Source organism: Balaenoptera physalus (genome assembly GCF_965194825.1).
Source record: "Balaenoptera physalus genome assembly, chromosome: 5".
NCBI classification, from domain to species: Eukaryota; Metazoa; Chordata; class Mammalia; order Artiodactyla; family Balaenopteridae; genus Balaenoptera; species Balaenoptera physalus.
The window spans coordinates 60,151,737-60,168,125 of NC_138884.1; the positions used below are offsets into that span (position 1 = coordinate 60,151,737).

Here is a 16,389-nt window from a genome sequence, read left to right on the forward strand (position 1 = left end):
TTTGATTTTATATTAATATTTCTTTAAGAATAGTGTGGGTGTAAATTTAAGGGATTAGACATGAAAGAAAGTTCTATTGATTGTAAAATAACAATTAGTAGCCTGGTAAAGCTTAAGTTCTCTATTGTGTTTATGTGCAAGGCTGATTCTCATACTGAAATGGTTACCATCTAGATATTTAGTAAAGGCAAATGTGTACAAACATGTTAAGGTAAAACATTCAACACCAAGTAGAATCTGTGTTGTTATTATTATTATTGAAAATACTATCATATATTATTGAAAATATATATGATATCATATATCATCATATATTTTTTGCTCTACTGGTATTAAATATATCCACTTTAAAGTAAATAACCACTGCTTACAAGACTCACATTCTACAGCTTTATTATTTTTAGGATTCGCAGGCTAAAATAAACATCAGAAAAATCTTTCAGAGAATGTTTTGAAACAAGACATCCTAGGACTAAGACAATGAAAAACATTATTTAAAGTGCCTAAATATATTAATAAACATTTATTGAGCAAGTGTTCCATGCCGGGCCCTGTGTGGTTCCTAACATCACTGACCATTATGGAATCATCATGGGCACATATGGTCTAACAGTACAGTGAAGCAAGATAAGTTAACACGGTTGTATTTGGAAAGAAATTTTTAAAGAAGGAAATGCAAAACACAGCACCACATTTAGCCAAGAGTTAGGGAGTAAACCATGTATTTTGAAACTAGCCTTGCTTACTTTCTTTTTTTATTAATTTTAAAATTTTTATACAATTTTTAAAGTTACTTTCCATTTACAGTTATTACAAAATATTGGCTCTATTCCCCCTGTTGTACAATACATCCTTGAGCCTATCTTACACCCTGGCCATGCTTACTTTCGTCTTCTCTCTGTCATCTATTAATCAGCCATCTCAGAACAAAATGCGACTTTTTGAGACAGAACGGAAAACATATCCAAAGCTTCATACAGTATTACTCGGTATCCTGGATAAATAAGAACTCTAGAAAGCCAAGACCTCAAACTTTTATCCTTCTTGGGAGATAAAATGGTTTGACGGAAAGCGAAAAGATTAAGCAGCTGACCCACCATCTTCCAATATTTTCTGGACTATTTTCTTGATTCTGGGAGCTTCCGGGTCCAGGCAGATTTTCTTCCCATTCTTCAACATTGCTCTGCAAGAGAGAATAGAATTATCCGAGAGCATCCTGGCACACTATCAGAAGGGATCCAACAGTGTCGGTAGGGATGGAGGTGAAGGGCTTCCCTAGTGAGGCAATACTGCAGAAGCAGAGACTTACATTACTTCGACGTTGGAGCAGTGGGGTCCTGCCCTGGTCACTTCCAAACTCTGGATGTTACTGGGATGAATGCCAGAGGTGGTCTTCACACATGAGCAGCGAAGTTCAACGTACAGCATTCTATCCATACTTTTAGCTAGGGTGGAAGGTGTGATTCTATGAGTGGTCATGATTGTCTCAAGGATCTTCCCTATTGATGGGTACCTCTCTCTCACAAGGCCGTTGCAAGTCTGATAGGTAAACCTTTAGTAAAGTACCCTAGCAGAATTCCTGGCACACGAGTGCAGCGCCTCCATTTAGAGTTATTCATATAATGCCCTTCTCCGGTCCCGGGAGCACTGGGACAGTCCATCCCCCAGACACAGCTGCAGCAGAAGCAGCCTCAGGTGCAGGGAAACAGAGACTCCACCTTCCGCTTTCCCTAAGTTTCTCTTACGTTCTCCAGTGGTGGAGGGAACCAGCGTGGTCAACAGCAGTGACATCGGCAGCAACACCTGCAGGACAGGAAGTGGGATGGTCCTGGTACAGGAGGGGGTGGTGCTGCCTCTGGGTCTCATGGCGGAAAAGACTGAGTCAGAGTCGTTCCCAGAGCCTGGGAGTCTGCAGCTAAGTCGCTTTTCACGGTCTCCTGCTGTCTTTTATACACACTCCCTCAAGGCCAGTAAGGAGAAAAAGGATAGGGATGGGGGAAGTGAGGGTGTGTGGTAATATATGTGTAAGAGTGGTCAAGTTGTGCCCAACCCAGATAAATGCCAGGCAAGTCAAATTCCTGCTAAATTTCATTTTAAGCATCCCTGCACACTCTCACTCCCCCCTTCTCAATACCCATCTCCCTTACACATATTTAATACTCTACTTAGGCAAGAGCCAGACTGAAATATTACATATATTTTCCTTGTATAATTATGTAATATGCCCTGCCTTTCCTATAATGCAATTTAGAGGCCTTATAGACACTTTATGTGTATCTGAAAGCGTACGTATGTGGCCCTTGGAAAAGAGAGTTATCTTCCCTTTCCGGTTGCCAAGGAAAGCAGATGTTCCTATCTTGGTTGTTGATAAGTATTGGGATTCGTTTGGAGTATGTGGATAAAATAGGAGCCAATTACCATCAAGGTCTCACTTTGCATATTAGTTTATGGGCTTCTTTCTGTCTTCCAAATATATTATCTTTTGTAATTTTATCCAGAAACTAGAAGCAAACTTATCCTCCTTTCTGTTATAAAATAAACTACTTTTTTCTATCATCTGAGTATACCCTAGAAAACAAGACCCAGCAGCTTTATTTTTCATTATTAATCTAGCTGAGAAATGTATAATACAATTCACTATAAAAGATTCATAACCTGCAGATGTATGTGGGATAAAGCATGCAAGTTCCTCTTCATCATTACTACACATTCCTGGTCTCCGATGGTAACCACTGATAACAATTTGGCACTAGTTTTCTGTTCTCTCTACATTTATATACACACATATACATATACATAGAGCCACACACATAATATTGGGTAACTTTTTGGCCAACCCAATACATAGAGATAAACATATAGAGAGGTAGACATAGATTTTTTTATATAAATGGGATTATTATATAGCTTTTGTCCTTCAAAAATATGTCTTCAGCATCCTTGCATGTTACCTCAGTGTCACTTTTCCCCATTCTTTTCAATGTCTGCATAACATTCTATAGTATGGGCTCTTGTTGTTCAACTTCTGTCCCATTGGTGACCTTGAAGGTGTTTCCATTTTTGAACTTTTATATGAATTGCAGTAACGTCTTTATTCCTCAAGTCTCAGACACCAATTAAGGGTCTTGATCTGAAACCCCACATGACAAAGCCCTGCAGCTATGCAGAGATAGACCTGCACATCACATACTGGCTTGCATATGCTATTGTCTGGATCTCTGCCCCATCTATGAGACTTGCTTCCTCAACAGGATTGTACACTTTTTTTTAAGGTTTTTAAAATAACGTTTATTTCTTAAAAGTTAACATGTGCATAATAGGAAACCGAAAAACACAAGAAGCAAAAAACAGTCATCCATAATCACAAGCAGTTTACCGTTTGATGCGTCCTTCTAAGTCTCATTTGTGTATCTACACAACTAAGCATCCATTTTTATGTAATTCAGATTTTACAGTTATGTATCATGCTTTTTCACACGTCATGAATATTTACCATTTCAAAGTCCCACAGCTATATGAGTATTTTTATAACCAAGAATACACTACACCAACTCAATCTGGAAGGAAAAAAATATAATCCTGCCTTTCTTGGCAATACAAATTTCATAAAAGACAAAAATGGCAACAGGCCTCTAGACAGATATTGGCAGACTTATGATTAAAATACTACATTCCCTTAATGTTCAATTAAAAATGAGACATAACACAACAGAGTACACAAAGCATAATGCTTCTAAGAGGATTCATTATCTGATCTAAACAATTAAAGTATTAGCAAGAAGGTACGTTTCCATTGACTTACTTAACAATATGTTCCTATAGCACAGCCAAGAGATGCACACACATCAATGTTTATCATCAAAATATAAATATGAACACACCCACATACATCCCTCCCTTTATACTTCCTTCTGTCCCTCTTCTGCCAACCTAATGAAAGAGTCCTGATGTATATTTCTGAGATGGTTTAACCATTCCATGTCCAAGGTGCTGCTTTTTTTTTTTAAATCAATTATAACAAAGATATTTACAAATTGGTTAATTCACTAGCTCTACTTTTTATCCTACATCAACACCTCATGTCATCTAAAAAGCTTAGATGTTGCAAAGTAAAGAATGAACCTTGTCCACAATAAACATAGGTACTTTACAAAAATGCACATATAGACCTATGGTTATAACCTAAAACTGTCTTCTAGACATGGAGATATTAGCCAAGAGCCCTTCCTTTCACCCTTCCTCTTACCCTTCCACCAGCATTTCAACGACTAAGTACAGGACTACATCTAGCTCTAAGAAGTGGATTAACATAGACACTCCCAGAAGACACAGCCCTTCCTAAAAAACAACAAAAGAGCATTTATAAAGGGATTATTTTACTACCTCTACTTTTAATATGTTTTGGACATTAGGACTTGCTTATTCTTTAATGCACAGCAATATTAACTGAAATGCACAAGTAGAACAATGGTTAGACGATCTGAACGTCTAGACTCATGGGCACAGAAACCCCCCTGTACACTTTTGAATACAGAGACATGTCCAAGGTTTCTTTGAAGGCCTCGTGTATCTTATAATGTGTAAGGTAACGCAATATACAGGAGGTCTTAGCTAAACAGTGTTAGTGAATAAATCAATGAATATGTATCACTAAAGGAAAGTTTCATTTTCATTTCTAATCAGTCACAATTCTCAAATTAGACTTCACATGGCCCAAAGTACCTGTGGTATAAAAAGGTGATTTGGAAGGCTGGGCAAAAAGGATGAGGCCCCAGACGCAGGTTGTCTTCCTCTTACAACTGTGTCCAAATCTTACACAATATTCAAACTTCCCATTTTCTTTTTTGCTTATTTATTTATACCTTTAACATTTTAGAAGAAACTCTTAAAATACTGAATGTATAAGATTACTTTTTATCAAAAGAATGACTACAGTAAATGATTTCCAACTTTTAAAAAATTTTAAGCCAATTTTTCCTGTTGTTTAGCAGTTACTGACTATGCCTACTTAAGTTCTTATTTCCTGTTTTACAATGTATTCCTTATTTTTCTCCACCCCATTTGTTTTCTTCTTATAACTTACAGTCTAGCAGTAGAACATATTAAATTAACCTGATTTTCCACCTCTCCCAACCCCAAAATTCATAGTCTAGCAGGTAAGCTTAAGGAAAATCTTAAGCTGAAAAAAATTAGTATCCTTCTAAGAGTGACCATGTGAAGTGAATTATAGAAAGAAGTTCAACAGGAAACAGAATCAGGAGAGCAAACTTCCTTCTGGTTCTTCCTGAGTGATGACGGTATAGCCTTTCCCCATTATTGTGATTAAACTATTGCTAATTCACAAATCAGATATGTTTGTATTCAACCATAAGCTCAAAACCATTTCCATAGCAGGATATAAAGTTTTTTGGCATTATTCATCATATCGTTCTTTTTCTGTTCATCCCACCTCTCCCCTCTGCAACACGTACTGTTTACTATATCTGTGAGTTTCACTGTACGCTTCCCCCTCCCCAACCCCCATACAAACACTATCCACATTTCCTGCCTGGTTCGCTTAATAAGATTAGTCAAAAGTTCCTAATCCTTTTGGGGAAACGATATGGAAAGTCTTCTGAGCTAATGATGCTACTTGACTTAGTTGATACCAGGAAAGAGGTGGGCATGTAGCACACGATCACCAACTCATTGTCTTAATCAACAAGTGTATTTTGTCAGGAAAGACACATCGACAGCAAGGTTTGTGAGGAAGTATTAACACATTTCTTGAGTCACTAAAATTTCACAAGCCTATTAGTCAGCGTTTGAGGTAAATAACGTTTTGCTAGTTTTCATTTCAATATATATTAAATATCTACTATGTGCCAGTCATTACAAAGTCTCTTTGCTGTGTGGCTTAGTCATTTAACTACTTCTTTTTTAAAAGTGAGATCTCAAATATTTGTGCAAAGCAATGGGATATAAATACTAATTTGCTATTACTACTACTACTATTGCTAACTGCTATTACTGTCACATGCATAATTTTCTTGGATTTCCATGAAGAGAAACATAATACCGACACAAATAACCTGACTACACAGAAATGGGTAAAAGATATTTTAAAATCAGTTATTCAAACAAAAGAAGTTACTTTATGCAAAGTTATAACTTAAGAGAATGCTAGAAAATTAGTGTCAGAAGTTCTTGGGTTTAAAAATAACTTGACAGCTTTTTATGACTCTTACTTTGTCACTCTTTTTTTTTTTTTTGTGGTAAGTTACTTTATCCCTTTAAGTCATTGTCTTATAAATAGCAGTGTCATTCAGGAAACTAGCAAGTTTTCTAAGACTCAGAACAGAACTTATCTGTTAGCTATTTTAAAAGAAAATGTCTAGAGACACTGGAGGAACATTAGCCTTTAAAATTAAAACATATATTAATTCTGCATTAATTAGAATGTTTTGAACTGACATCTAAATATGAAGGGGATAAGCCACTGCCTACAAATTAGTAATAAAACAATGGGTACACTAGGGGCAGGACAGGAATAAAGAAGCAGATGTAGAGAATGGACTTGAGGGCACGGGAAGGGGGAAGGGTAAGCTGGGATGAAGTGAGAGAGTGGCATGGACATATATACACTACCAAATGTAAAATAGATAGCTAGTGGGAAGCAGCCTCGTAGCACAGGTAGATCAGCTCGGTGCTTTGTGACCACCTAGAAGGGTGGGATAGGGAGGGTGGGAGGGAGATGCGAGAGGGAGGAGATATGGGGATATGTGTATACGTATAGCTGATTCACTTTGTTATAAAGCAGAAACTAACACACCATTGTAAAGACATTATACTCCAATAAAGATGTTAAAAAAAACAAGCAAAAAAAACAATGGATACAGAAGATCCTAGAGATGATAAAATGGAGGGTCAGTTTGTTAAAGCACTTTAATCAATAAATTGAAATACTAGCCAACAAAAGCTTTCCTATAAGTGCTGAAATCTAATATGCCTTCTGTGTAACTCTGAGTGGCCAAGAATGATCCAGACCTCAAATACTCTGGCACTAATTTAATTGAGGCTGTATCTTATCCAGGGGTGAGGCATGGTGTGGGGAGTGGAGGGAGAGGGGGGAAGGTGAAAGAGCTGATGGGGAAATATCTTCCTGGGTGCTGTTATACAGGAACAATGCAAAGTTTTGCAAGCCTGTGGATTTTTATTTTAATTATATTGATTGTTACCATTTGTTGAACATCAGATGCCTGACCATCCTTTTTTGATCCTCTTTTACTGCATAACAAGTCAACTCCAAACTTAGTGGCTTACGGCAACGGTTTGTAATTTCTGATAACTCTGTGTGTTAATGAGGGGTTCTTCTGTTTTCATCTTGCCTGAGCTCACTTGAGTTGGTGTGGTCAGAAGGCAACTGGAATGGCTGAAAAGTCCAAACTGGCTTCTTTCCCGTGGGAGGCGGTTCGTGCTGGCTGCTGGCTGAGATGTTTGCTGGGGCACTTTGGTCCTCCTGCTCTTCCTCCTCTTTTAAGTAGTATCGTTATATTTCTCATGAATAAATGAAGAAGGAGGAAGGAAGGGAGCAGGAGAGAGACAAAGAGAGAGAGAGGGAAGAGGAGAGTAGGAAAGGGTAAGGAAAGAGAGAAAAAGACAATAAAAGACAAGAGCCTTCCACCCTCCTCCCTTCCCATCCCGTTTCCTTTCTTCTCCTCCTCCTGCTCCTTCCCTCTCCTCCCCTCCTCGCCCCTCCCCAGCCCCAGAAACCATGATGCACCTCCAGGATGCCCTTTCAGGATCCTCTGGAGGGGGCACCACAGCTTTCTTCCTTTGCTGGGAATGATGGCAGCAGATAACGCAGAACAAACGTTCCCCCTTGGGCATAGCTCACCGCCTGAGGGCGCTGTCTCACCCAAAGCTATGCCCACTCCCCAGGGGTAGCCCACATCTAATGGCTGGCCAATGGGCGGATTCAGAGGTCTGCCTCCCTGCCAAAATGCAGAATAACTCTGCAAAGCCATGCCAGCTCCAGAGTTTCTCACAGGGCCACCCGAATCTTCTGTCACACAGCAGTTCTTTGCCCACTGCTGCTTTCTTACTTCCTGACAGATGTTAATTTTTAGAGCATTCCTCAAATTTCCTGCATGCAAATCTCCTCTCAGAGTTTGATTCTAGGCAATGCCACCTAAGACATTATTTCTCTCTCTCTCTCTCCAAAAATATTTAGTTCCTTTTCATTCAGCTTTCAAGAAAAGCTTTGTCAGAGAAAACTTTGAGTGTATTTGTTGCCAAAAGACCTTACCTTAGGTTGAAAGGTTCTCATCTTCGCAATCGCCATATCATAAGGATCCTGCACAAGGTCCAGTATGAAACAAGATTACCAATAAATGTCAATACCGATATTTGATGGATTAATGTTTATAAGAAGGGAAATACATCATACATCTTTATAATGTTGGCACATAATTGGCAGAAAATATATAGAGAATATGAATGCATTGTTTCCAGAAGCTTCCTGAAAAAGACTGGTGGAAAAAAAAAGATTTCTTAAACGCACTAAAAATTAATTGTTCACACATAGGTATAAAGGATGGTAATAAATATGAGAAAAATTAAGGGTGCTTAAATGATTGAACCCTCAGCTTTCTCATTTAAAGAGGAGCTTGAATTAGGAGGCTTGAGAAATGAACTAACATTTGTCAAGAAACTACTTTGTTCCAGGTTAGTCTTTATTGCCTGAGAGATAGATATTATTGTACTGCTTCTACAGATGAGAAAACTGAGGGATGGAGAGGTTAAATAAATTGCCGGGTGGAGAGGTTAAATAAATTGCCAAAGTCACGTAGCTAAAAATACTCAAAACTAGACTTGAAATGCAACTGCTTTGACTTGCACTTCACCACAAACTACAAGAAATATCACTGGCCTCTCTTGCTGGAAGTGAATCAAATCAACTATTTTTCTCTTTGTTCAACCCAAGAGGTGAGTCAGAAATAATCATCACATATTTATGTGGTAGCAGAAACACATCCATTAAGAACACGGATTTTTCAGAGGGCAGGGGATGTTCTTGCAATTTCTCAATATTTAAGAAACTGGACTCTAGACTTTGTAGAAACAAAGTTTTACACCTAAACTCTATGTCTTTCTATGTCATTATTTCACTTTACATATTTGAAGTATGAACAGTCCTTGTCAGGAATATATTAATTTTGCTGACTAAAAGCCACTGAGGACCATCAGCCAAAATCAGAATCATGTGCACTCTCCTTGTCTTCCGTGATTTAGTCAGGGAGGCAAATTGAAATCCCCAGGTGCTTCTTCTGTCTGGTAAATTTCTCAATTTGTAACATCCAGGAAGGACTTTTGAAGTTATGAACAACCTGAGAATTACCCACAGCAACTCTTTTCCTCATGCAAGAATTAAAACAATGATAGAAAAACAAAGCCACGAGTCATACTTTATCAGAGATCCTGTCATATCTTCAGGAACTGAAGGATTATGTGAATGTGTCACACCCAGAGGCAAACAAGAAAGTCTGGTAGAATGAAGGGCATTGATTTCACATTGAAAATTGTTTGGATTGGGGGAGTAACATAGAGTAAATTTTAGCTAAGCCTTTGTTCAATTCCCGGTGATTTCATATATGAGAATGAATTTCAGAGGGATAACAGAGTGAATATAGTATTTAGGAATTTAGAGGAGGAAAATAGAAGGTATATCCTTAGAAGATGTACATTAGATTAATTTCCCCTGGATATGTTAGTCTTTGAGTTTGCTAGTGGCAGATCAATAGTAACAGCGGGATTGGTGAGTAGTAGCTGTCGCTGAGGTTCTTGTATAGGTTATACTTTGGTAATATACTGTGATCTATTTTATTTGTAGGACAGCCAATTATGGCATGAGGATGACAAATACGATTTCAGGAATATTACAATAAGGTCTTATTCTCTGATCTATAAACAAACTAAACTTATAAATCTTGCTTCTGGGAAAAACAAACATCTTGTATTATGATAAAGAAGTAATCAGTAATGTTTATTTCTTCACATAATTTATGTTTTGTCCATCCCAAAGGCATTTAATATGCTTTCATTTGTTATTATCAGGCACTTAATGAGTATTTTGGGGCTGATACAATAAATCAGGGATTGTTTAAAACACTGAAATTTATAATTCAAACATTTATAGTAACTGGTTTGTTTTTCTAGGATTAGTGTATAACTTATGGGTTCAAAGGGAAAAAATGTTATTTGAGAGAGCAATAAAATACCATGGATGTTTAACAATTTTTTTAAAAAATTTGAGGTATTTTGTGATTTTTTTATATTGTTGAAAAAATTGTCAGCAAACTCATCTCTTTGAATCTACTCTAGGTTTTTTTCATATCTTTGTATCTCTCTGTTTCTCTCACACATACATTCTCTCTCTATTACATAGATATATTAATATGTAATAATAGAACATTTATTAATCTAATTGATATTTGATATATATGGAAAGAGGTGAAAAGATGTAGAATAACTTAGGTTAGATATAGATATGTTAATAATATATTAGCGTATATTAATAAATACAAATACATGTTAATATAAACATATATCACATATTAATCCAATTGGGGGATGCATGTATGTATACTAATTGGATTAGTCTCTTTCCTTTTGTTTTCTTGCTCTTCCTCAGAAAGAGCTATCCGCATGAAATTGCTATTTTAATACCAGAGAGACAGTGGGACTTGTTTAGATCACTTATCTTTTAAAGCACCTACTGTGTGCTAGGCACTGTCCTAGGAACTGAGGTGAACATCATAAACATAGCCCTGCCCTCATGGAGCTTACAGTGAAGGTGGAACAGACACTAAATAAATGACCACATGTACATAGTCTCTATGGGCTCTACAGTCATGTTGGCGACAAAATGCTATGAAGGGAAAGAACAAGGTTCTATGACAGGATATAAAAGGGACTTTCATCTAGTGGGGGGAAGGGTCAGAGAGGCCATGAGTGCCATGTAAACTGGCCTTGAAGGAAGGACGGGAGTTAGTCAGGTGAAAGTGAGGGGTCAGTGTTATAGGCTGAAGGGACTGCACATACCAAAGCTCTTGTTGGATTACTTGTAGGCAAGAAAGAGGAAAGAGGGTAAGGAATTAAAATTTATTCAGCGCCTACCATGAGCCAGGTGACTGATTTTAGGACACTATCTGACAACCTGAGTTTCAGTATAATTTATTAATTCATTAGAGTCAATCTGTATCAGGTATTGGGGATGCAGAGATGAACGAAATATGGCAGATGCTCTGGGAGAACTCTAAGTAGAGTAGGGTAAAAAGCCTTATAAGCAAGTAAAAGCAATGCGATGTTGGCTAGTCACATAAATTCAAATATTTAGAAGATACTATGGGAACATCAAAATGGAAACCACGAGTTCTGCTGGGAGTGCCAAGGAAAACTTCATGGGGGAGGTGTTGTTTGAACTGAGCTCTGAAGGATGAATAAGCTTCCCCCAATAGACAGAAAATGGGAAGGGCCTTCCTGGTAGAGGCCCTACCAAATGCAAAGGCCTGGACCTGGAAAGAACACGCCCTGTAAGGGAACTGAATTCTTGACTGCAAAGATGCTAGGGAAAAATGAAGTTGAAGTAATAATCAGGAGTCATGAAACAGAACCTAATTTGTCATACTTTGCAACTTGTATTTCATGTCTAGGAAACAGGCAGCAGTAAAGGATTTAAGGTAAGGAAGGCTTATCTATTTGTGTTTTCTAAAGAACCCAGAGATCGTTGGTGCTGTGAAGGAGGAACTGGAAGGGGATTGAGCTTGGAAATAGGTTGAACTAATGCAAGGACACTGGGAAATGAGGGTTCTCTCTGCTAACCAAAGAGGAGAGTGGTTAATTTTTACAGTAATTTAGAATTAAAGAGGAATGACATTTTTGTAACAGTACAATAAAGAAGAAAGAACTTGAGTAAATTTTAAAAATCTTTTATTGTTTTTCCCAGAGAACAAAGGAAGTACCATAAACCATTGAGACCACATTTAACAAGTGCAATTTTAACATAGTAAATGTGATGCATATGTAATTCTTTGTAACAAAATGGTCAAAACCTTTAAAAGATACAGTATAAGCATCTGCAAATCTTAGCAGGGCAGTGCATTTTTTTTTTTTTAAACTGCATGATGAGTTTATATTCAAAGAGCTCAAATATGTTTTCAGAACTTTCAAAGTATAAATCATTGTTAAGTTTGCCTTTACTCTTTTTTTTTTAACATCTTTATTGGAGTATAATTGCTTTACAATGTGCCTTTACTTTTAAGAAACTAAAAGGATGTATTTTTATAAAAACTAGAAATAAGGAATTTACCTAGTTCCTAGCTTCTTCATCAATCCAAAACATATACTTAGAAATATAATACTAGAGATATAATACTCCTAATAAACTAGATAATAAATACCATAAAAATCAAAAGTTTAATGAGTAAGTCGTGACATTATGCCATACTAGGAAGATATCAAATATCTAAATGTATAGGAAAAGAATATATTAGTCCTTATAGAACTCATACATTTAGAAATTCTAAATAAGGAAATAGATTCTACACAGATGACTGTATAATACATCCAGATTTCTAATGCAGTATAACATAAATAGCTAACCAGGGTCAAGAGTAAGAAAATTCTCTAACATATTCCTCAAGAAACAATACTAAAGTAGTTCCTATTTCATGAAAGAGTGAGAATGACAGTTTATTTCCATATACAGCATTCTAATGAAATATCATTCACACATTAAAGACACAGCTTTTTCCATAGCACTATAAGAACTATATTCTAGGAATACAATAGTCACCTTGAAAGATTAACAACCAGTGATTCTTGATTCACAATTTAGTTAATTGCCAAAGATTTCAGTAGCATAGCAGATAAAATGACAGCAAATAAGGAGCAGGAAATACTACACTAAACACACCATAAACTCAGCAGAAAGCTGCAGGGACAAACATAGTTTCCCTCCTCTCATCTCTCTCTCACAGTGGGGAATTCATACAGAAACCCAGCTCCTTGGAGAAAATCAGCCCTTGCTTCTTGTCTTCACTGGGTCCAGAGATCCCCAGAAAACTCTTCTGCTGAAGAACTGGGCAATTTTTCCAATGCACGGTCCTTTCTCTTAATTTTTCTTGTTTCCACTGTTGGGAAAAGAATTTAAACATCAGTTTAACCAAATTTCCACACACCTGTCTACCCCAACTTGTTTTCAAAACAGAGTTGAGGATCAATAAAAAGCAAAGGGTGGACTCAAGTCTCTAGTAACAACAACAAATACATCTCAGTGATGAGTTCTGTGTAACCTCCTAGGCAATTACACATGACATTTGTGATAAGGGTTTTCCCAGGACATTCTAGAACAACTTTCGCCCCTTCTCCCCAGCATCCTTTTTTTTTCTAAGCGTGGTCTGGAATGTGGTGGTCAAATCCCACGCGGAGAATAAGGACTTTGAGAAGTCCGCACTCCAAGAGACATTCAGAAACCAAACAGATCAAGGTGACAGGTACCTGTCCAACATTTTCTGGATGACCTTCTTGATCAGAGGAGCTTCTGGGTCCAGACAGACTTCCTTTCTGTTCTTCAAGGTGGCTCTGCAGAGAGAAAAGGAGGATGCGTCCCTGAGCTGCGGGGGCTGAAGTCAGGGCTGGGGAGACATCCCTCTTGCCAAGGTCACAGTGGACAGCGCCGCGCAGGAGGACTTACACTACTTCCACCTTGGAGCACTGCGGTCCTGGGGCGATCACCTGCAGATTACTGACCATCTTGGGATGAATCCCCGGTGTGGTGGTTAAGCACATGCAACGCAGCTCTCTCACTATGGCCGCAACAGGACCAGCTGGGGTAGAAAGAGAGACACGGTTATGGGCAGGTTGCTGGGAGATCTCTTCCCCAGCCAGTCCGCCCTGGACATTTCCCCACGCCCGGAGCGCCGCGGCTGCCTCGCAGGCGGGGCCGCTCCGCCCGCCCGGTGCGTCCGGCTGGCTGTGAGCTCTCACCGCTGGCGAGGGGCCCTGGCGGCGTCAGCAGCAGCAGCGCGAGCAGCAAGCGCAGAGAGCCCGAAGGGCCGGGGATGCGGGCGGCGCGGCTGGGTAGGAGTCTCATAGTGGCGAAGAGACTCAGCGAGAGGGCTTCAGAAGGAGGGAGAAGGGGTGGGATTTGAAGCTCTAGAGCACCGTGACTTCTTCGGGTCCTCCGCATCCCTTTTATCTGCACTCGCCCCTTCCCCCCGGCAGGAAATTCAATCTTTGGGATGCTTGGGAAATTCCCTGGACTGAGGGGGGCGGGGGAAAGGGGGCAGAGAGGAGCGCGGTTGGGCAGTGGGGTTTGGGGAGGGCGGCTGGGAGCAGCTGACTGCACCCGTTCCGCAATGGACGAGTCAGCTCGCCCCGCGGCGGGCGGAGCGCTGCGCTGCTCCCGCTGGAAGTGAGAAGCGGTCCTGCGGAGATTTCATCCTCGGGGCCAGCCTGGGCTAGCGAGAGCCAGCTTCTCCTGGGGGACAGAGTCTTCTCAGAGATGCCCGTCGTCTCCATCTAAACAGGAAGACTGGGAACAAAGTAGCCCGGAGGTTTGACTTTAGAAAGATTTCTGAAATTCCTTTCTGATTATTATTACTATGATTATTCAGGAAATGTTAAGCCGTGATTAAAACTGCACCAAACTGCAAGACCTTGCACTCCTGCTTGCAGGCAGACCATTCTAGGTTCTTCAGATTAGGTTATAATTCTCTGGTCTTCAGCCAGCATTAGAAGCCAAGATAATACGATGAAAGTATCTCTACTCCCACTTGAAGTCAGTGGGAGGAACAGGCTCCAAAATCAAGTCTACTTACTGGAAATTCTATACTTAGTTTTGCAAACATGAGTGTCAAGGTGGTTTAACAAAAATCACCCAGCAAATTGCCCTGGGAAATGATGCCTTGCTTTCCGCAGATCAGTACACTATGGAAGTGGAAGATGTATGGTCTTGTTTGGGGGTGGGATGGGGAGGGGTGAGTGCAGACTAAAGCAATGCCACAGAGCCCAGCCTCTTAGCTATGGCTCCAGACCCTCCTAACTCCATGTGTAACTGACACAGTTTGGAGAAACTCTGGAGTCTGATGAGTTTAAGGGACTCATCTGGAAGTTTGGTTCTAGGGATTTGAATCAATTTGGCAGCAAGACAGCACCCACTCTGGCTTCATGCAAACAACTTCATGGGAGGGAAGGGTGACTCACACACACACGGGCTTCTGGAACCATCCAGCTTCTTGATCAGTGGTGTGACCAAGCCTGTTTCCACAGTACTGTTCTAGTCAGAGTGAGCCCACAGCTGCGCCCTGAACCTGAGGTGTGAGATAGATAGCTTCCAGCCTCCTCTCTTTCTCTTCTCTGTGGAAGCAGTTAGCACTCTGAAGTTTTAACGGCTGGGCCTTTCACATGTCTAGCTCCATGGCAGGCATGGCAATGATGTTGGAATGGCATGTAGGCTTTTTTTCTTGGAAATCTAACTAGATCCTATTCTGGATTTTCTCAAGACTGTTGTCCTCACAGTTGGCCAGTCAAGGCAATCGGTAAACATGATGGCAATTAGAAACCAGTCATGGAACAAAATTCTTTTCCTTGTCTCTCGTGACCCTGGAACCTTTTCTTAACTCCTTCACACATCTTCCTTGGCAGGGCATCACCTCCACTGGTGAGCAAGAAGGAGGTGTCATAGACCTTTAGAACTTTTAGTCCAGAAGAAAACTTTAGAAATCCCCTAGTTGAAGAGGGCTGAGAGGTTTGGCCTCACTTTGTGGGAAGTTAAATGGGAAGTTCTCTATGCTGCACAGCTTCCTACTTCCATCAGCATCATATCTGACTCAACTAACACAATCCTTCATCCCTCTGGGAAGTGGTGATCTGGGAAAATAGCCTTCAGATTATTATTATATATTGCCTTTTTAGACATCAGACTGTATCTAAAGACAAAAGCCTCACTGATGTGGATAAGATAAAATTTCAAAAATGTAACTAAAAATCTTGGACAATTAAATTCAATTTAACCACAGGGAATAAGCCATAGTATAAGATTTTTTGGGAGGAAAAGTGTTTAATGACTCAAGTAGGTTATTGACTTTTTATAAGTGTATATGTGTATGTATGTGTGTGATTGTGTGTATGTGTATGTGTGTTTAGGTTCCAAATAAGCTGTTTTAAATATCAAGGAGCTTACGAATTAGTTTTGGCACCCAATGGTAAGATCATAGAAGGGTCATGAGATGTGATTTCCAGTTCTTCTGGACACTCTTACAGATGTGCATGCTTCACCTGGTTTGTACCCTGAATCATCTTACCATAGGTTGTTTACAGAATATAAGGCAAAAATAAATATTTCTA

At 39.4% G+C, this 16,389-nt stretch overlaps 2 protein-coding genes across 2 annotated transcripts; both read right to left on the reverse strand.

Moving 5' to 3' along the window:
- Positions 1-1,050: 1,050 nt before the first annotated feature.
- Positions 1,051-11,826, reverse strand: LOC309661877 (platelet basic protein-like). Its single transcript, XM_082464018.1, has 3 exons — positions 1,746-11,826; positions 1,310-1,445; positions 1,051-1,183 (listed from the first exon to the last, which is right to left on the reverse strand). Exons 1-3 carry the CDS (start codon positions 1,864-1,866, stop codon positions 1,081-1,083), a joined length of 360 nt encoding a protein of 119 aa, XP_082320144.1. The 5' UTR covers positions 1,867-11,826; the 3' UTR covers positions 1,051-1,080.
- A 413-nt stretch (positions 11,827-12,239) lies between these two features.
- Positions 12,240-14,354, reverse strand: LOC309661844 (C-X-C motif chemokine 6-like). Its single transcript, XM_082463985.1, has 4 exons — positions 14,029-14,354; positions 13,736-13,868; positions 13,540-13,623; positions 12,240-13,172 (listed from the first exon to the last, which is right to left on the reverse strand). The coding sequence occupies exons 1-4, from the start codon at positions 14,228-14,230 to the stop codon at positions 13,154-13,156; spliced, it is 438 nt and encodes a 145-aa protein (XP_082320111.1). The 5' UTR covers positions 14,231-14,354; the 3' UTR covers positions 12,240-13,153.
- Between the last annotated feature and the right edge of the window lie 2,035 nt (positions 14,355-16,389).